Raw genomic sequence first — 22307 nt, 5'->3', positions numbered from 1 at the left:
CCACTGTCACCACTCCTATTTAACATAGTATTGGAAGTCCTAGCCAGAGCAATCAGGCAAGAGAAAGAAATAAAAGGGATCCAAATTGGAAAGGAAGAAGTGAAACTGTCACTATTTGCAGATGACATGATTTTATATATAGAAAACCCTAAAGAATCCACCAGAAAACTTTTAGAAGTAATAAACGAATATGGTAAAGTTGCAGGATACAAAATCAACATACAAAAATCAGTTACATTTCTGTACACTAACAACGAAGTAGCAGAAAGAGAAATTAAGAATACCATCCCATTTACAATTGCAACAAAAAGAATAAAATACCTAGAAATAAACTTAACCAAAGAGGTGAAAGATCTGTACACCGAAAACTATAAAACATTGCTGAAAGAAATTGAAGAAGACACAAAGAAATGGAAAGATATTCCGTGCTCTTGGATTGGAAGAATTAACATAGTTAAGATGTCCATACTTCCTAAAGCCATCTATAGATTCAATGCAATCCCTATCAAAGTTCCAACAACATTTTTCACAGAAATAGAACAAAGAATCCTAAAATTTATATGGAACAACAAAAGACCCCGAATAGCTAAAGGAATCCTGAGAAAAAAGAACAAAGCTGGAGGTATCACACTCCCTGATTTCAAAATATACTACAAAGCTATAGTAACCAAAACAGCATGGTACTGGCACAAAAACAGACACACAGATCAATGGAATAAGAAGCAAAAGCCCAGAAATAAACCCACACATCTATGGACAGCTAATCTTTGACAAAGGAGCCAAGAACATACAATGGGGAAAAGAAAGTCTCTTCAACAAATGGTGTTGGGAAAACTGGATAGCCATATGCAAAAAAATGAAAGTAGACCCTTACCTTACACCATACACAAAAATTAACTCCAAATGGATTAAAGACTTGAATGTAAGACCTGAAACTGTGAAACTTCTAGAAGAAAACATAGGCAGTACGCTCTTCGACATCGGTCTTAGCAACATCTTTTCAAACACCACGTCTGACCGGGCAGGAGAAACAATAGAAAAAATAAACAAATGGGACTACATCAAACTAAAAAGCTTCTGCACAGCAAAGGAAACCATCAACAAAACGAAAAGACAACCTAACAATTGGGAGAAGATATTTACAAACCATACTTCTGATAAGGGCTTAATCTCCAAAATATATAAAGAACTCATGCATCTCACCAACAAAAAAACTACCAACCCAATTAAAAAATGGGCAAAAGACCTGAACAGACATTTCTCCAAAGAAGATATACAGATGGCCAACAGACACATGAAAAGATGTTCAAAATCACTAACTATCAGAGAAATGCAAATCAAAACTACAATGAGATATCACCTCACGCCCGTCAGAATGGCTATAATTAACAGGACAGGAAACAACATGTGTTGGAGAGGATGTGGAGAGAAGGGAACTCTCATACACTGCTGGTGGGAGTGCAAACTGGTGCGGCCACTATGGAAAACAGTATGGAGATGCCTCAAAAAATCAAGGATAGAACTACCATATGATCCAGCTATTCCACTGTTGGGTATTTATCCAAAGAACTTGAAAACACCAATTTGTAAAGGTACATGCACCCCTGTGTTCATTGCAGCGTTATTCACAATAGCCAAGACTTGGAAGCAACCTAAGTGCCCATCAGGGGACGAATGGATAAAGAAGATGTGGTATATATACACAATGGAATACTACTCAGCCATAAGAAACGATGAAATCCAGCCATTTGTGACAACGTGGATGGACATTGAGGGTATAATGCAAAGTGAAATAAGTCAGAGGGAGAAGGTCAAATACCGCATGATTTCCTTCATTAAGTAGTAGATAATAACAACAATAAACAAACACATAGAGACAGAGATTGGATTGGTGGTTACCAGAGGGGAAGGGGGGAGGGAGGAGGGTAAAGGGATAATTCGGTACATGTGTGTGGTGATGGGTTGTAGTTAGTATTTTGGTGGTGAACATGATGTAATCTATGCAGAAATAGAAGTACAATGATGTACACCTGAAATTTTTACAATGTTATAAACCAATGTTACTGCAATAAACAAAAAATTTAAAAAAAAAAAAGAAAGGTACCGAGAATAGCTGCTTTCCTGTGGAGAATGCTAAGTGCACCAGAAAAATGTCAATCAGCCAGGTCTGCTCCTCGGATGGAGGAGAGTCCTCCTGACTCCTCCCCTCGTGTCAGGAAAAGTGTATTTACAGTAAGAACAGGTACTCCTCCCTCTCTTATCTCTGTGTTGAAAGAGAGTGTCCTAGCAACGGGGAAAATGTTTTCTTACTGTGATTCTCAAACTGGGCTGCCCACTGGAATCACCTGGGGGGCTTTAGAAAATCCCAAAGTTGGGCTAGACCCCACACTAATTGAACGGTGATGTCTGGGGCTGGGACCCGGGCATCAGGGCTTTTTTAAGTTCCCCAGGTGATTACAACGCACCTGAGCTCGCCAGCGTTCCAGAAAGCTTGCTTCATAAGCAGAGGCAGGTGTCTGGGGCTTAACAACAGGTGACTCTTTCGTCAGGTATGTGTGTCTAAAGGTAGCAGAAGCACTGACTTCCTCACACTGGGCTCCAATGTCCAAATAAAGTGTAGCTTCTTTATAGTCTAGAATGGATCTGAACTTCCTCAGGATTCCCCATCATCATTTGGCACCAAAAACAAAAACACCTTGCTAAGCTGGTGTCTCCATCTCTGCTAAACTGAATAGTCTCTCTGGAATAACTGGACATCTTAGACTCAAAATGCTCTGTCTTTCAGCAGGCCTCCCCTGCCCTCCTCCTGGACTAAGATGGCAGCAGCCAGGTGTGTGGGAGAGAGACTGCGTGTGACCTCGTGGCAGAGGGGCAGCCGGACCTTCTGGCCTGAGGCTGGTCCTGGGGCCAGGTCAGGCCCGTGTTAGCTCACACCGGGGCCCTACGCAGTCCGCTGCCGAGGTCTGCAGCTGGTGGGGCCTGTCCTCTGCTTGCTTCCTCGGCCTTCCTCGGCTCCCTGTGAGCTGCAGACCCTGGAGTGTGCACCATTCCCTCCTTCGGCCCGGGGACTGGACTGTCCCCCACATGGAAGAGGGCACATGGAAGGCTCTCGGCCTCAGCCTCACATCCCACCTCCCCTGGGCAAGGCTGGGCTTCTGGGCCCCTGTGGCCACACCATAAGGCTAGTCCCTGCCCTCTCTGTCTGACCTCTCCTGCTCGGTAATGCGTGAATAGGTGGGGCCCCGGACAAGTGTCCCTCAGAGAGTCACCAATGAGAAGAGGAGAAAAAGCCCCTAAACTTGCGCTATTCTCTTCACCGATTCAATATGCCCCTTCCCAGGCTTAGGCCATCAGGACCCAGCGTCCTCACCACCAGCCTCCCTACTCCGAGGTCTAAGGGGAAACACTCTACCTTCCTCTCTCCAATTCTAGCCCAAATTATATCCCTTAAGTCCCCATCCCGGGCAGATGCTGCCTCAGGGTGACTAGGGGCAGGGTCAGCCACATGGAAACGCAAAGAGAAGAGTTCATTAATATGCGTTTTAAGATATGGTTATTACTCTTATTACACTTATATGGGAACGGTTTATTGAGTGCAGGCCCTATTCTGTGTGCTTTATATGAATTAAATCATCTTAATCTTGATCACAACCTAATGAGGAAACAGGCACCGAGAGGTTAAGTAACTTGCCCAAAGTCACACAGCTGTCAAGGTCAACCAGGGCTTTGAATCTGGACTGGCTCCAGAGTCCATGCTCTTAACCACGGAGCTCTTCTCTCCCTCCACGTGGCCTCTTCCCCTCTGCACGCTCCCCACTTCTCCTCTCGGGAGACACGAAGATGAAGAGCTGCAAGGAAGCATTCTTTTGACACAGGAGGCCCAGGAGATCTCACTACTGAAATGCTTTTTGGAAGGAGTTGGAGTACAGTATTTAAAAAGTAAATGTGCAGGAAGAGGCCTTCAGTTGGGTTTATTATCAATCATTAAAGCTCCCTCTCCCAACAGTATTTTATCTGTCTCTGTGGAGTCCAAGTGCTTGCTTCAGGCTCGTTTGAATTCCAGACACTTCCCTTAACCTAGTGTGGCTTATCGTAAAGTGCTCCCATCCCCACTCATTACCTCACCTGTGACCTCCTCCTAATTTCTTGTGCTCATCACTTACACTCTGCCCCGCATAATTTACAACGTTTGGGTGCAATTATATTTTGCTCTCTGATCATGTCCTACACGTGTGTTTTATTCCCCAACTTGCCTGTGACCTCCTGGTCCTAGATCAGACTCGCAGCCCCCACAGGGCCTAGCACAGTAGGGGGCTCAGTAAATACTTGTGGATTGATTCCCTTGGGAAAAGATCAATTCTCGCTCTGTCTCCATTATTAATTCGGCCCTTTTCCCTACTTGCTTACTCTCCAAATCTTTAAAACTTGCATTCAATCTCTGGCTTCCCTTATATTTCAAAGTTATGCACTGGGCTCTGTTGAAACCACCTGGGTTGAAATTTTAGCACCACAGTTCCTTGCTGAGTGACTTTGAGCCAGGTTCGTTCACACCTCTGTGCCTCAGTTTCCACAAATGAAAAATGCAGACCTAACTGTGCTATCTGATAAGGTTGATGTGAGGAGTAAATGAGATAATACACATTCAACAGTGAGACTAGTGCCTGGCACATCATCACATTCAATAAATGTCACCTATAAACAATGGATGCCTGTTCCTCATTTACCTTTCACCTCACTTCTGCTACCCTCCAGTTTCTATACCCCAAGCACACATTTACACGCACGTGGCAAAACACAACATTTCAAATATTTTATCTTTTTATCCATTCACCCGTTTCCTCATGCTTTTCAAATATGTGATTTCCAAACTGACCCCTCGACAGTCACATTCTCCTTGGCCACCAGGTGGCGGTGTTAGCTCAGCCTGGTACAGAGTCTTGGCGGTTCCTTACCCTGGGGCCCAGCAGGAGCTTAGGAAGCTGTTTCTGCAGTGGCACACGTTCTAATTTCCTCCCGTTTACCTTCCTTATCCTGTGACTGGCTGTTTCTTTCCCTCTGCTTCTCTTCCCCTCTGCTGCTTGACCCACCTCCACTATACATCTAACCACCTTCTCAAATGCGCCCGTTGTGGACTGTGGCCTTGTAGAAGTCAACGTGGTTGAGGCTAACATACCACCCAGCAAAGTGCTGACTAGAAATGTTTTTAAAAGAGCCACCTTGAAAATCCTGGAAAAGCAAAGATTAAATCACGAAATAGTAAATCACTAAAGAGGCAGGAAAGGCAAATGCTCGGCTGGTCTCTCTACTGCAAGCCCACAGCCAGCCAAGATGACCAATCATGACGTTCAGTTGCCACCCTGACACTCGCCGTGGCTTCAGAGTCCTCAGCACAGCTCTCCAGGGAGTTTCTAGTACCCAACAGGCCAGCAAGACAAACCCGTGTTTGCTGTCCCAGGTGGGGCAAGTTTCTGGGCTCGAGTGTAGTATATGTGCAGTTCGCAGGCCTTACATCCTGCGTGTAGCTGCCTCTGCCCCATTTCCTCTCTCACTGCGATAACAGCAGCAGAGCAGTAATAACAGCAGCTGGCGCCAATGAGCCATTCTATGCGCAAGGCATTAAGCGATTCACATGCATCGTCGCATTTCATCTTCCAAACAGGGCTGAAGGGGAGCAGTACACATGTGGAAACCACAGCTGAGGTTCAACAATGGGTCACAGTCGTGCAGCCAGGAAGTGGACGAGCCGGGGTTGAGTCCAGGCTGCCTGCCTTGAAAACCCTTGCTCTAACCTCCCACTCCCTTGAGGTCCTCCAGGGCATCACGTGTTCTCGCCTCAGCAGCCAAAAGCAGAACAATGCCGTCACCCTCATGCCCACCCCACACCCACAATTCCCAGATGTCGCTCCCCCTGCCCACCCGCAGCTCACAACTCTGCAGGAAATTCAGGGCTGGCAACTTGACCTGCCACCCTGGGAAGGCCCTGGTCCTTTACTCTGGAGTCCCCCTCCAGCCAGCTGGGAAAGAGCCCCATATACCCAGATAGGCAAGCCAACCCAATGGCAGCGGGCAGTTGGGCACACGGTGAGGGAGGTGACACTCACTGTGTGCAGTGCTGGAGGAAGCCGGGTGAGCTCGGGAATGTGGGGGAAACACGAAGGGAGGCTGATGAGAGGCACGTGCTCTGATTTGGAGCCGAGGTTGGCTTCTCTGAGGCACCGATAATTCCTCCACCCCTGCGGAAGGGTCAGCTTCTGAAAGGGCCCATAAAGAAAAAAAGAAATTCTCCTCTGAGCGGCTGTCGAGGTGAGGGAAGGGGTCCGCTCTTCCATAGCCGGGGTGAGTGATGTTGACAAACCATTCCCGGGATGTGAGGCTTTCTGCCAAGACTGCCTGGATTCCCCTGAGAGCACTGTGGACGGGTTGCACATCCCTGCTGCTGCTGCCGTGTGTGCTGCATTGTCGTCCCATTCTGCTGGAGAAGAGAGGAGGGAGCAGATTGTGGTGATCATTTTGGTTCGCTGCATGGTTGATTCTGTTGCCCTGAAAAATGGGTAGTCGTGGAAACTGTGGAAGGCTTGTTCTCGAAGGGCCCTACTAGCCTAGTGTTGCCATCCACAGCTTTTGTAACTCACTTTCCAGAATTCTTCCACCTGTGGGTTGCAAACCATTATGGATCCCAAAATCACTTTGGTGGGTCACAACCAGAATTTTTTTTTTAAAAAAAGAAGTAGACTACAATTGAATACAAAGGAAAATATATCAGAGTGCATTGCATATATCAAGTCAATTATTCTTTGGAGGAATTTTTGTTTCAGTTCTATACATTTAAGAGTGTACTGGGTCACAATATAAGATGTATTCTTATTGTGGCTGTGGTCAGAAATGTTTGTAAACTATTGCTAGCCCGGTCTCACTTTGACAGAAGGGAAAAGCTTTTTTTTTTTTTTTCAGAGGAGGACAACATTTCTAGTAGTCAAAAATTGGACACAAGCCAAATGGTCAAGAGTAGAAGAGGTAAGTAAATTGTGGCATAATTATACAATGAGAATATTATAAATATGGCAAAGAAAGTGAATGAACTATAGCTATATGCACAACAGGGATGAATCATATTAACATCATGTTGAACATAAAAAGCAAGATAGAAAAGAATACATACTTTATGATTCAGTTTATATAAAACTTTAAAAGGCAAAACTAAACTCTCTGGTTTAGGATTGCATCTATAGGTGGTAAAACCATAAATGAAAATGATAATTACATAAGTCAGGGAAATGGTTACCCCTGGAGGGAAGAGAGTTGTCTATGATAAAGAAAAGATATACCAAGTGGAGAAGACCAGAGGACTGGCAATGTTCATTTCTTAACCCTGCTGGTGCTTACGTGGAAATTCACTTTAAAATGATTTGTTAAATTGTACATTTACATTATAAGCACTGTTTAGTATGCATATTTCACAATTTTAGAAAAAGATTTTAAGTAGCACATGTAAATAGCACACATGAATTTTACCTTTCAATCATGTTTTTATTAGTTTCTGCAAAATATCTTGCTAATGAAAGATCCACAGAAGCAGTTATACAATTAAATTATGTCAGGACCTATTCTAGACCAGCAGTGTCCAATAAAACTTTCAGTGATGATGGAAATGTTCTGTATCTACACTGTCCAATAGGAGAGCCCCTAGCCACATGTGGGTCTTGAGCATGTGAAATGTGCCCAGTGCGACTAAGGAACTGAATTTTAAATTGTGTTTAATTTTTTAAATTTTTGTTATAAATTAAATAATGTTTAAATTTTTCCAGATTTATTTAGATATAATTGAAATACAACATTGTGTAAGCTTAAGGTTTACAACGTGTTCATTTGATACATTTATATATTGCAAAATGATTACCACCATAGCATTGGCTAACACCTCTATCACCTAATATAATTGTCATTTCTTTTTTGTGGTGAAAACATTTAAGATTTACTCTCTTAGCAACTTTCAAGTATATAATACAATACTATTCAATATAATCACCATACTGTATATGAGATCTCCAGAACTTATTCATCTTGTAACTGGAAGTTTGTACCCTTTGACCAACATCTCCCCATTTACCCCACCCCCTAGCCTTTGGCAACCATCATTCTACTTTATGAGTTTAGCTTTTTTAGAACTTATAGCCACATATAAGTGATATAATACAGTATTTGTCTTTGTCTTTCTCTGTCTGATTTATTTCATTTATGATAATGTTTAAATTTGGTGCTAGTGGGTACCATATCGGACGACACTAGTCTAGACCTATTTGGTAGGTTATAGCAGCCCCCCTTCCTCCATCCCTGGTTTCACTTTCCAAGGTTTCAGTTACCCATGGTCAACCACATTCTGGAAGCAGATGATCCTCCTTCTGACAATATGTCAGAAGATCAACCGTAGCCTAATGCTACGTCACAATGCCTATGTCATTCACCTCACCACGTAGGGATTGTATCATCTCACATCATTATAAGAAGAAGTATGAGTACAGTACAATATATTTTGAGAGAGAGACCACATTCACATAACTTTTATTACAGCATATTGTTATAATTGTCCTATTTTGTTATTGTTGTTGTTAATCTCTTACTGTGCCTAATTTATAAATTAAACTTTATCATAGGTATGTATGTATAGGAAAAAACATAGTATATAAAGGGTTCAGTACTATCTGTGGTTTTAGGCATCCACTGGGGGTCTTAGAACATATCCCCTGTGGATAAGGGGGAACTACTCTATAATCAAAAGAATGTACGCTTTGTTTTTAGACAAACTTAAGTTTGAATCCTACCTATGTCACTACCAGCCATGAGACTTTAGGTAGGTTACTTGGCTTCTCTGACACTCAACACAGACATCTATAAAATGGAAATGAGAAGAGATACTTCTTAATCTTGATGTGAATACTGTATTAAATTAATTTATGCAAAGCATCCAGCTCAGCACCTGCCAATAGTTGATACTGAAGAAATGTTGGTTTCCTTCCCAGACCTACTTGGTTATCTTGAAACTGTGTGACCTCCAAATTAGGTCTGGATGAGACTTAGTGAAATCTACCCTGCATCTCTAATAGCAGTTCCAAGGATCTATTTGCAGGGCAGCAGAACCATCATTGCAGCTCTTTAGCAGAGCTTCTTCCATAGCTCAAACTCCTAAGAAACATTTATGCCCATGATTCCAAGAAGAAACACATACCCAAACACCAGTCCAGCCCTTAAATATAGAAAAAGACCACCTACCCACATAAATTTTTTTTGTCTTGTTTCTTAGACTCAAGTTTATACATTTTATCTGTAGCAACAAGATGCATTATTTATTTCTTCCCTAAGAAAATAATTATTCATAGTTTTTCCCATTTGGTATGAAGTGGTCCCATCTCTTAATATATGTTACTGAAACAATTTATATTGCTTCTCAACTTTTTTATTTTTATTTTTTATTTTTATTTCTAACAGTTTTAAGATGTGACCAGAAGCCCTGACAAATTTTCCACTGTGTAAAAAATGGAATTCTCATTCACAATCCTTCTTCACATGAGGCTTCTCAATTTATATATGTATATATCCACCTAGCCAGACATTTTTTATCTCAGCTACACTGACTCATTTGCTGAAGTTTATGTAAAAATGTTCTGGTAGTTGAAGTTGAATGCACACCTCTGTGTGAGCCAATAATGTGAGTCAACACTTTAAAAAGGTAGCACAATTAATCTGAGCTTGTACCATAAACGTGTTGTCTCCAAATATGTAGGAAGCCAAGATTCCACTTCACTCTTGACCAGTCAGATCACTAGAACATTTTTCCCAATTCTTTGTACCACATTTAAAAAGAGAGATAAAACTCATGCATTGTGCAGCTACCATGTGCACCCTTCATCATCCCACCAACCCAACAAAGTAGGTATTAATACTCCTCTTCCATGTTTCAGATGAGGGAACTGAGACCAAGCGAGGTTCAATAGGTTGCTCAAGGTCATACAGCTGGTGAGTAGAGGGTCTGGATTCAAACAGATTCTATGTAACTTCATCAAACCTCTTTGCAACTAAAGGAGGGCAAACGGGGTGGAAACGGATTTAGCTATTGAGCCATCTAGGAAGAATTGAAAAGATTGAGTGTGTTTAATCTAAATAAAAGGAACTAAGAGACTGTCAACATATATTTGAGGGATTCTTGTAAGGAAGAGGGAATAGGATCAAGTGAGGTCAGCTCTTCCAATTGTCCTGTTTCTTCCAGTCTCCAAACTCATCTGGGCAACCACCTGGGCTTAAATTGATCTCCCACTTCCCCATACCCTACAAAATCTTTCCACTGAACATCTATACTTCCCATCCTGTGGTTAACGGCCTCCTCTACATCCTCAGCTCTTCTGTGAATATATCCTCCACTTCATGGCCTTCTTTCCTTTCATAAGACCACTTGGCCTGCAGACAACTGAGCTAGAGTAGTTGATTCTCGGATATACCATGGCTATAAGAGTGGGAAGTGGAATAATCTTTGCTCTCGCTCCTCATTGACATTCCTCCACCCACGTGCAAATCCTTGTGCTCCTTTGAAGTGCAGGACATTGGGCAGTAACTCCCTCTGCTCCTCTTTTTTGATGTTATGTACTGACCTCGCAGTTTCTTTACTGAGAATTCGGCCACCTGCGGTACAGCCTCTCTCTCCACACTTGCCTTCATTCTGGGTAAGTTAAGTAGATCCTTGCTTCACTCTTCCTTTGCCTTCTCATTCAGAAATCTTCACCTCCCTCCATTTCAGCCACCCATCCTCATAGCCACACTCTGGACCTGGTCATCTCTCAGAAGTACATCATACTTGAAATCTCCATCTCAGACATGAGCCTCAGACCACCACCTCCTGCTCCTCTCTCTTCCTCATTCACTCATGCCCAAGATGACTGTCTTTCAACCTCATCAAGACCTTTAGTTTCTTTTTGACTCTTACTTTGCTTCCCTCTTGTGTTCACTTCTTGGTGTTCTGCTCATCTTATGCTCTACCATCCATCACTTCAGCCATTCTCTTGCATATATTCTGAATTCCCTCACACACTGTCCTTCTCTACCCTCTGCCAGGCAGACCTCCTATCCTGATCAATTCAACTGCCATCACCCTCTACACTTGCACATGGGTTGCTAAGGAAAGCTACCAAAATTAGCTGCAGATTCATACCACTACTGATTTATAATCTCCAGGCACAACTGGGTCCTTAACTCAGCCTGGGAATCATTTTGTGTTTCTACAGTCAAGTTTCCTCTTCTGAACAGCAGATACAGTATTGAAAACTGTCCTGAAACATCCACCCACTACTTCATTTTCAACAGATGACTTTGCCTGCTCTTTCTATGGAAACCACAAAGAGGAAGTCCCTCGATCTCCTGCCACCAGCCCTACAAACCTTCCTGCATCTGCACTCTCTTTCCCTCCATTTACAAGAGAAGAGGCCCCTCCTCCTGTCTAAGGCTGCTTCCACTTCCTTCCTTCCATGTGCTCAGGAACTTTGCTCTATCAAAGATCCTCCACGTTTAGCCTCTCCCTGTGTCCTAGGTCCTTCTCAACAACATTTACAAGCTCCTTTTTAAAAACAAAATGAAACCCAATTCCTTTGGTGTCTGCATGTCTTCTCGATTCCAGACGAGTTCTCTCTCCCTTTCTATCACAGCCAGCTATTCTGAAGTGACTCCCCTCCCTCGCCTCAGCCCATTAACATCTGGGTCCCCTCGTTGCTGTCCACTGAAGCCTCTCACTGAGGTCACTAATGACTCCTTATTGCTAAATCCAGGGGTCACTTATTAGTCTGTCTCATACTTAAACTCCTGACATCAAATGACTGATACCTGAGACTCCAGTGGCTGCCAAGCCCTATAGTTGCAGGTTTGCCCTTTCTTTTCTGACTGTCTTTCCTCGTCTCCATTTCAGACTCCTCCTCTTATATTTTCCTTCAAACCAAGGTCTCCAAGAAGCGTCTTCCCTGGGCCTTCTCATTTCTTACTGCTGCATTCTCCCATGACCTTGTTCACCTACTTACTGATGACACCCACACCTATGTCCCAGCCAGACCTCATTATTGAGCTCCACATTTGTACATCCAGGTAACCAGCCAATGCTTCCCCTTGGAGATCTCCCCTTCCCAACCCTCCTAAACTCAATCCTGTGCAAAACTGAATTCATTACCTTTCTCCACATAATGGTTGTTCTTCCTGGCATTTTTTCTCCGGGAGATGGAATTACAATTAACCCAACTGCCCAAGCCAGAAACCAGAGGTCAGGCTTGATTCCTTCTTGTCCCTCAATCTCATCCAACTAACTCCTCAGACAACAAATCCTGGCAATATTACTTATTAGTCCTTCCCTTTCTCTCCATCGCCATTTTTCTAGTCTATTCTAGTCTAATTCACATCACTACCATCTCTCACAGTGGTGGTAAAATGTATATTTGCTGTATTGTTTGAGAATATTCAATTCTGCTGTAAAAGACAAGAAAACAAATGAGAGGCATGGAACTCAAGATGTGTTAGGCATAGATAAGTAAGTTATTAACCTGGAAGACATGTGAGATAAAGTAAATAGAGCATACATGTGTAAACATGGCTAGAAAAGGATGGAAGGACCAAGGAAACACTAATACTCTTGATATAAATGATAAATAAACATGAGGTGCATGCGGCATACTATTTTTACATCAGGATTATGAGACACTTCATATTTATGAAGTCTCACTTCAACCACTCACTGACATCACCAATCCTGGCCCCATGAGTCCTATTCCTAAGAAATGCAAATAAAACCCCTAGCTGTTCAGCAGACTTATTGACAAGCTACAGCTGTGGCCAGCTATACTTGTCTCTGCATCTCTCAGAGAAAGTGTGTGCCATTGGTCCCAGGCTCCTTCTGTCTATAGACTCCTAGTTCAAACCTCAGCTCTGGTGCTTGTAACTACACCATCATCAGGGAAGGCTGATGCAGCAGAGAGAGAGAGACAGGACCTATACCCACCGCATATCTCAGGATTCAGGAAGTGTGGTCCTTCTGCTTGTTTGCACCCTGTAATCTGTGTATAAACCTACCTCACCTCTTTCTTCTTGACATTTGCTGAGTGTTTTAAAATTTATTTGACAAACTATGTGATTCAAGCTTTTTCATATGGTCTGTGGGTTTTTCTTTTCTGTGATCTCTGGGATAGCTTGCCCGGTAGTGTACTTGGAGGTCACCACTGCATCATGATGGATAGAATCCTACACTACAGATAGAACACATTAATGGCCCCTATACATACAGCCTTTGTTATATGACTTTACAGCTCCTCCCATCAAGGGGCAAAATGTATTTTCTTTTCAATTTCCTTTGAAATTGAGCTCAGCCATGTGGCATGCTTTGTCCAACGGGCTGTTAGCAGACGTGATGCTAGCAGAGGCTTGAAAGAGCACTTGTCTGTTTGGGCTTGCTCTCCTGCACCTCTTCCATCTCTAAGAGAAGGTTGTGCCTGAGTTTGCTTTCTGGCTGGCCCCAGGAGGAGGATAAAAGAGACATGGAGTGGAGCCATGCCCAGTCAAACCCAGTCTAGATCAGTTGACTCCCAGTTGGCTGCAGATATGTGAGTGAGCTCAGCCAAGGCCAGCAGAACTGTTTAGCTGAGCTCAGCCTAGATTAACCAATGCCCAACTGATCCACATACTCATGAGAAATAATAACTAGATTTATTTTAAGCCACTGATTTTGGGGTAATTTGTTGCACAGTAATAGTCAACTTATATACTTACCTAGACACATTTAGTAGCCTCCTAACTTTTATTCCTGCTTAGAGTGCTCCCTTCCAATTCTTTTTCTTACTGAAGTCATAGTGTTCTTCTAAGACACAGATCTGATTACCTTACTCCCCTTCTTAAAAAACTTCAGTGACTCACCATTATCTTTAGAATACATAACAAACTCCTCCATAGTCTGGCCCCCTGATTGTTCATCTAACTGCTGCATATCTTGGCATTACCTTCCTCCCTCTCTAAATTTTTACTACATTGAACTATTTGCAGAGTCCTCACTGATCCATTTTCTCTCTTCCCTTCATGCCTTTTAATATGCTGTTTTCTCTACAGAGCACACTCTTAAAATTGGCATTTACTGGCCGTTAATTCTTCTCATTCATCAGATCTCAACCTTGAAATCAGTTCTTCTAGGAAATCTTCTCTTGTCTCCAAGACCTAGTTAAATGCCACTCCTATTTAGTGACATTGCCCTGTACTTCCCCTATTATACCACTTACTACACTATATGGTAATTGCCTGTGAGTACTTCTGCATCATCCACTAGGCTATGAGTTCCACCAAGAATGGGAAGACCATGTTTGTCATGGTCACTGATGTTTCCATAATACCTTGTATGGTATATTGATTGCATTAATGGTACCAAGTAAACGTTTCTTAGTCATTCAGGCTGCTGTAAGAAAATACCATAGACTGCATGGCTTATAAACAACAAATTTATTTCTCACAATTCTGGAGGCTGGGAAATCTAAGATCAAGGTATCAGCAGATTCAGTGTGGTGAGGACCTGCTTCCTGGTTTATAGATGACCATCTTTTTGCTGGGTCCTCACATGGTGGAAGGGACAATGGAGCTCTCTGGGGTCTCTAATCCCATTGATGTGGGCTCTAATCTCCCCCCAAAGGCCCCACCTCCAAATACCATCAAATTGAGAATCAGGTTTTAACATATGAATTTTGAGGGGACACACTCAGTCTTGAGAAAATGCTTTCCCTATATCCATACCTTTTGTCTGTAACTTTGTAGTCCCCTCTCACTCTAGCTTTGGACCTGGCCAGGTGACTGGCTTTGCACAAGAGAATGTTAGTGAATGTGATGCAAGCAGAGGCTTGAAAAGCCTGTGCGTGTTTCTACTTGCTCTTTTGTACGATTGGTTTTGCTCAATCTTGCACTTTTGCCTCATTGTGAAAGAATGTTCAGATTAGCTTTCTGGAAGGATAAGAGAAACTCATGGAGAAGAGGTGAGGCCATCCTAGATCAGCCAAGAGCTAGTTGACTTTCAAAGATATGAAAGAGTCCAATTAAGATCCACAGAACTGCCTCCCCAAACCAAACATGAGTGCAGATGCATGAGTGAGCCTGGTCAAGACCAGATGAATCACTCAGCCGAACCATAGACCTAGGAGCAATAATAAATGGCTATTATTTTAAGCCATTGTGTCTTGGAGTAGTTTGTTATGCAGCATTTTTGTAGCAAAAGATGATAGTATATCCAGCCCCTAACTTCATTTCTGCTGCTCTTTCTTCAAAACATCTTTAAAATGAGTTTTCTCAATCAAAATGGTGACGTAATAACTTCTCCTGCTTGTTTTTTCATTTTGCTTCTTTCACTTCACTTATCATAGTCCACTTTTCTCTTGGTCATCTCTCAGAACTTTTCAGTTGATGGTCCTTGAAACTCTGACTCTATTTTCCTTCTTTCCTACTTTCTAATTTCTTACATAAATCTTTTTTTCAAATTATTTTTACAAATACCTTTTGGCAGTTTTAATTTTTATCTTATATTCTATTCTTTATCTCACTCTTATCCACTCAGGGGTATACTAGAGCTATCTTGTACTGGCTCGCAAGAACTAATTGTTAGATTTTCAGAAATTCTGTGAGCCATTTATTAAACACAAACATCCTTGAAATAGCTGTAGTGGAAGTATTTACACCATAGAAATTGTCAGACTCTAAAAGTCAGGGCTCCCTCCCAACCTACAGAGATTCAGTTGTTAAATATTTACCAGAACACCATTGTACATACTCTTTATATTTTATTACTGAAACTCACTACCTTTCTAATCTCTATCAGAGGGGCAGATGCACTGCTTGTGGGTTGGAGTACTGAGGAGAGGCAGGTAAAGGTGGTGGAATCTCTAGCCTTTGATTCCCTGTTTATCTGTATCTCATGAATGCAGGGATTTCTACAGCGCTATTTCTGTAGACTGTCTTCTCTTAAGTGGAAAAAGCATACGTGGTTGGATGTGACCAAAAGTCTAGCAAAACTTTTTCTTTATAGGTGCTATAATGGAAATTAGTCAATCCTTAGTTAACCAATCTTCAAAGCCTCTTTTATTAAAGGAATCCACCATTGTATCAGAAGATGAAAAACTGAAATAATTATTCTCTTTGATCCCTGGCAGCTGGAGAAAGACCACAAATATAATGACATGCTCCCAGGACTTTGTATCTGGAGGTGGTGATGAAAAAGAATTAGGAGAGTTTAGAATTAATTCTACTGCCAGTAGAATTGGTGGCAGATGCCCCTTACCCAGATGTTTCCCTTTAGCATTACCTTGGCTTTCTGACATGCCAGCTCCCCTCTGTTCTTGCCTATTTTCCAGTCCTCGTTTTCCAGCCTTCCTGCCAATTCTTCAAGGCATTGTATACCTTTCCAGTAAATTCTATTTTGATGGAGTTAATCAAAGTCAGTTTCTATTGTTTGCAATTAAGTTCCCTGGCTGAAACAAGGGATGTGCTAAAAAATCCTTGAGGGTGCTTCCAGTGGATATCAGGGCCATTGAGTGGGTGTTGGTGCCACCAGCTGGATGTTAGTGCCTGGTTTATGTAGTCAGGCTTCCACCAAAGGAATTCACTAAATTGAAAAGAATGTAGCTTTCACATTCAATTATGGTTTTTCTATAATACTTGAGCTCTTCAAAGAACTAATATAAAAATAAAGTATGTGGTAGTAAAATAGGATATATAATTTAGAGAAAGAGATACAGTCACTGAGAGAAATGAGATAGATATTTTTCTCATTAATTTTTAATTATTCTCAATCACAGTTTGACCTAACATTTCCCCCCAACTCCCTTTGCTTAAATAGAGTGACATTAACTTAATATTTCTGGGCTGCTCCTTCTCTGGGTGATTGTCTTTGGTTTCTGAAAAATCTTAAACAACTTTGCATCAAAAGCACTAGCACCATTTACCATTTGATCTAGTAAGAGGGAGATATAGTAATGACTATATTTTCTTAATATCTGGACTAGTATAAGAAGAATGGCCAGATCAGGCTTCCTTGTGATGTTTAGCAGAAAGTAGGACTCTGGATATCTCTTTTATTTTTTCTTGTGGCAAAGCAAAAGCAAAAGAAAATGTACTTGGTGGCAAGGTACTTCTGGTCTTTGTGAAAAACCCATAAAGTTTTCTTTTTAATTTCTAATTAAAAGCAAGTTTTACTCTGCCAGGAGAGCCTTGAGCATTCTTACACTTCTTTCTAGCACAGTTGATTGAAATTTCTTACTCTTGATAGCTGGAGTTCATAAAATACTCATCTGCCTCACATTCAGCTGCATTTGCTGTTTGCAGTACTGCAACGGGTTTATGTCCAAAAAACTCAGGCATTCCAATGAATTTTATTTTACACTCTTCTCAATAAAAGAAAAAGAAAGATTGTATGTTTATAATTGTAGAAACTGCATTACAAGTTTTCTCCTGACAGGAGAGAGTTTGCATTTCTGACACCTTGTTTCTCCTCCACTATCATGCTCTTCCAGTGCAGGTGTCATGGGACACATTCATATCTTGATATGACCATTGGCCTACAACTTTATATTCTATGTGCATCAGCCCAGTAGGTGATAGGGATATGCTTGGAAGCCATTTCTACATACTAGAACAAGTAGTAATATCCTAATCATTCACAGAAATTATTGTCAACCACATACATATACTCCACTGACTAAATCCATACTCCTATCCTAGGTATGTTCCTAGGATCCCTCCAACGCCTTTGAGTGTGGGGCGTTTCCTGCTATTAGTAGGGGCCCTCAGGTTTAAGCTTCATTTGCCTCACAGTAAATCCATCTCTTCTTTTGATGTGAGATTGATATTATTTTTTTTCTCCAAATGGATAGCCAAATGTCTCAGCATCATTTATTGAGTAATCTATTCTTTCTTAATCAATTTGCAGAGTCACTGTTATCATATACTAAATTCTTTTCATTTTCCCTCAATGCTGGGAAACAAAATCAGTCTGGTCCTTAGGTGCCTGACCTTAAGCCAACAACAGAAGGCACAAGGGGCAGGGCCCATGACCACTGAGCCAGTCAGTTGTGGTAAGGGAGATGTGGGTCATGTAAGAACAGGGTAGGGCACCCGCTGGAACCACATAATTGGAGTATGTGTTTGTGTTGGGCAGTTTCCCAGAAAAGGATGATCCTATTCCAGAACTGGTAGTGGGGCTGAGAAGATGGTACAAGGGATGGTACCATTTCATCTTCCCTGTTGGAGTATGAACTGCCCCCTCGCTTTCCTGGGACATCCTATCCTTTGGCAAGGCCAAGTTTCTCTTACTCAGCTACACAGGACAGTCTCTCCTTGCTCATGTATGCTTATTTTCAACTAGACTCTATTTTGTAAGGTCTTATGAAGATCATCTTCCCCCCTCCATCTCTCAACAGTTGGGTGCACATAAGTCCCAAATAATTGCTTACTGGTTATATATACCTCTTTGGTTTAACTAAACCAACACTTCTCAAATTCGGACTATAATTCTTCATACTTGATTTTTGAATCTGTAGTGAGGGGCGGGGGTGGTATGTCAGATAATTTTCAGGGTCCGTGTTCTACATTTAGTGGCCAGCAACAGACTTGGACCTGTTTCTTGTAGAAACTAACACACAGAACAATGGGGATCATCATTGGTCCTTAAAGCTCTCCTGACAGTTATTTTATGATTGAGCATGTGTGTTCAAAAATCCAATACCTCAGTTGTACTTTATATTCTAGAAGGAGTTCAAATGATTCCTCTGTCACATGTGGCCAGAGACTATGACTCCCTTGTGGAGAGTTCTAGTCTAGCAGTGGCCCCAGTGACCAATTTGCTGCTTATTAAATGACCAGTTTCACCCAAGGAGGAGTGTGGAAGAACTGCTACAGGAGGAAGGTGAACAGCAGAAGTCTTGGTGGTGGGGGCTGCTCTACTGTATTGTGTTGGTCTCAGCCTATTGCTAGTGATGCTATTGACTAGAAATGCCTGGGGTTCTCACTTGGGCCCATACTACTCGTGACAAGCCTCTGCAGACATTTGAAAAGTAATTGAAAAGTAAAATGGACATCACAACTGTAGATAAGATCCATGCTAATTACCTAGGTTAATCAAACGAGTGCTTTACTCCTAAAAATGAATGGACAAATGTTTGCCAGATATATAAGAAGAAAGTGAAACAGAAGATCATGATGAACTAACACAACTATTTCTGATAAGTAAATATATATATATATATATATATATATATATATATATATATATATATATATAAAATACAGAAAACAGAAGAGAACTTTACCAAAAAATCCAAATTCATATTTTCAGAATTTTAAGGAGGACGATGGGGTTTTTGAATGAAAACACGGTGCTATAAAAGGGAGTAATTTGAGAACAAGAGAAAGTCCTTGGAAAACAGAAATATTATTGCCAAATTAACAACTCAATAGATGCCGAGTGCTCAGCACAGAGTCGCCCTGTCTCACCTAGGCTCTGATGGAACCTGGAACACCGCGCTCCCGCCCTTCCCCCTCTTCCCCCACCCCCACCCCATAACGTAACGAAACGTAACGTAACGTAACGGATGCTCTCTCCTTCTCCCCGCCCGCCGTAAGGGACTCCATTTTGGTCGCATCCCGCAGCTGCCGCCTAGCCGGAGCCCACCCGACCGCGCCTTCCTCGTCCACTCTGGGAACACTCTGAGGCCTCCTTCGCCTTCGCGCCCGCACCACCAGCCAAGACAACCGCGCCGCCCTCGCAGGTGCTCCAGAACTACCACGCCAACTGCGAGGCCGCCATCAACAGCCAGATCTGCCTGGAGCTCTACGCCTTCTGCGTGTACCTAGCGATGGCCTATTACTTCGACAGGGACGACGTGGCCCTGAAGAACTTCTCCCAGTTCTTCCTGCAGCTGTCGCGTGCAAAGAGGGAGCACACCCAGAGGCTGATGCAGCTGCAGAACATGCGCGGAGCCCACCTCCGCCTCTGCGACATCAAGAAGCCAGACCGCGACGACTGGGAGAGCGGCCTGAAGGCCCTGGAGTGCGCTCTGCACCTGGAGAAGAGTGTGACCCAGACCCTGCTCGATCTGCACCAGCTGGCCACCCAGAAGAAGGACGTCCACCTGTGCGACTACCTGGAGGGTCACTACCTGAAGGAGCAGGTCAGGTTCATCAAAGAGTTGGGGGGCCATATCACCAACCTGCGCAAGATGGGGGCCCCAGAAAACGGCATGGCAGAGTACCTCTTCGACAAGCTCACCCTGGGCAACAGCAACAAGAACTGAGTTTGGACTGCCTTCCCTGGGGTGCTTGGTGACTTCCCCTGGTCACCATACTGAGCATGCATATTGCAGTATTGCCCTTGCAAAACGTTCACTTAAGTTCTCTTTCTTGCAATTTTACCATTTTATTCCAATAAAGTTATTTGGTTCCTAAATAAATAAAGGTCTCGCTTCTTGTGTGCAAATCTCACCTTTTAAGTTTTAAGACAGGTATCCAGGAGTCTCTCCTTATGACCCATCCACATGCAGTTCAGGATCTCCATGGATAGAGGGAGAAGGTATTCCATGGGACCCTGGAAAACACAAAATTAGTCTTCCCTTTATAAACAAAGTGGGGGTGTGGGGTGGCTGGTCTGGGGCCCTGGTGAATGTGGATGCCTGTGCATAGTAAGAATATAAAAACATGGCCTGTAAATCACAATTGTGGTTGCCTCTGGGGAAAGAGTGAAGGGAATGGGATTGGGCGGAGATTAAAATAAAGGGAGTCTTCACTTTATCTGAAATGTTAACATAAATTCTAGGCAGCAACATGGGGACCTTGGAAGCCAGAATGGTAGAGTCCATCTTTGACAAGCTCACCCTGGGCTACAATGATAATGTAACTGAGCATAGGGCTGGCTTCCCTATAGATGTGGGGATGACTTCGTGTGGCCACCAGTCCTGCGCATGCATATTGCCCTTACAAAACATCCACGTGTGATTTTTACTTCAACTTTACCATTTCTTGCAATAAAGCAACATGGTACCCCCAAAAAATTTACCTGAATACAAGGGATGAAAAATATAAGATCATGGATGAAGGTCTAATTTGTGATATTGAATATTAAGTAGAATAAATCCCCCTGAATGCTAAGTCAGTGACTCTGGCTGCTTCAAAAAATTTAGAGGGGTGTGGGAGAGTTCAAGCTGGGAGACCAGTTAGGAGATAGTGTAACTGGTCCAGGTGAGAGACAATGGTGGTTTGAACTGTGGTGGTGACTGAGGAAATGAAGAGACCTAGACAAATTCCAGATGGATTTGGATGAATCAACAAGATTTGCTCACGGACCAGAGGTAAGGAATGAGAAATGGAGAAAATAATCTAGATTTGGGGGTTTGGACTTGAGCACCTGGGTTGATGGTAGTGCTATTTATTAATTTGGGGACTTTTGCCAGGGGCATGTCTGGGGTGGAAGGTGGGGGAAGGCATGTCATGTAAAATCTGAGATGCCTGTTAGATATGCAAGTGGAAATGTCATGCAGGTAGCCAATGATTCTGGATCTCAGGAGGAGGTCTTGTTTTGAAATACACATATGGGAGGCATCAGCTATAGATGTTGTTGAGGTCGTGGGACTGAATAAGCTCACCAGAAAGAGAGTATAGAGAGAGGATGGCACAGTGATCCCCATGCCCAGGGCAGCTAACGTTAGAGGATGGGTTGAGGTGTTGGAACACGAAGAGGGCTGCTGGTCCCACCTGGACCATAACCTCATTCCAGACTGTGGCCACACCCAGTGTCCCCAAATCAGCCTGTTTCTGACTGCATTGGGGCCTCTGGTTTCTCCTTTCAGGATGTGGAGAGAAGTTAGCCTATTACCTTGTCTTCATGGCTGTGGGTAGAAAGAAATTATTTCCCAGTTAAAAAAAAAGAAGAATCTTTAAGGAAATGATATATCTGTTTTTTTTTCTCTTACTCTTTAAAAACTCAGCCCCTCTCTCTAATCCACTTTATTTGAACAGATGAAATCTGTACCCACGTAAACCTTAAGGTTGTCCCTGCCTGTGAAAAATACTCAAAACATGTTTCTTCTGTGCCAGGTGTAGTTACAAAGGTAAAAGTTAAAGTTTACAAAATTGCATGCCTTATCAAGGACACATGGCTAGCTTGAGTCTTTTTAAATCTTTCAGATTGCTTTGAACATTTACTAAAATATGAACAAGCTTAGCTACACAGTAATTACCTTTCACATTTTCCCATAACTGGGCTTTAATACTCTCTT

The 22307-nt window shown here is 42.6% G+C and overlaps 1 protein-coding gene across 1 annotated transcript; it reads left to right on the top strand.

The window, feature by feature from the left end:
- The first annotated feature begins 5592 nt into the window (after positions 1-5592).
- On the top strand, positions 5593-20475 carry LOC131401180 (ferritin, mitochondrial-like). Its single transcript, XM_058536248.1, has 2 exons — positions 5593-6126; positions 19698-20475. Exons 1-2 carry the CDS (start codon positions 5593-5595, stop codon positions 20328-20330), a joined length of 1167 nt encoding a protein of 388 aa, XP_058392231.1. The 3' UTR covers positions 20331-20475.
- Positions 20476-22307: the final 1832 nt, after the last annotated feature.

The sequence above is a fragment of the Diceros bicornis genome, chromosome X (assembly GCF_020826845.1).
Source record: "Diceros bicornis minor isolate mBicDic1 chromosome X, mDicBic1.mat.cur, whole genome shotgun sequence".
Taxonomy (NCBI): Eukaryota; Metazoa; Chordata; class Mammalia; order Perissodactyla; family Rhinocerotidae; genus Diceros; species Diceros bicornis.
The sequence above is the reverse complement of the archived record's forward strand: the minus strand, read 5'-3'. Positions and strand labels throughout refer to the sequence as shown.

Excerpts from the sequence above, each read along its gene's own strand:
- LOC131401180 (XM_058536248.1), top strand. The coding sequence starts at position 5,593 with ATGAGCCATTCTATGCGCAAGGCATTAAGCGATTCACATGCATCGTCG. Across the intron at positions 6,127-19,697 it reads GCAGTGCTGGAGGAAGCCGG|CCGGAGCCCACCCGACCGCG; the intron begins GTGAGCTCGGGA and ends GCTGCCGCCTAG.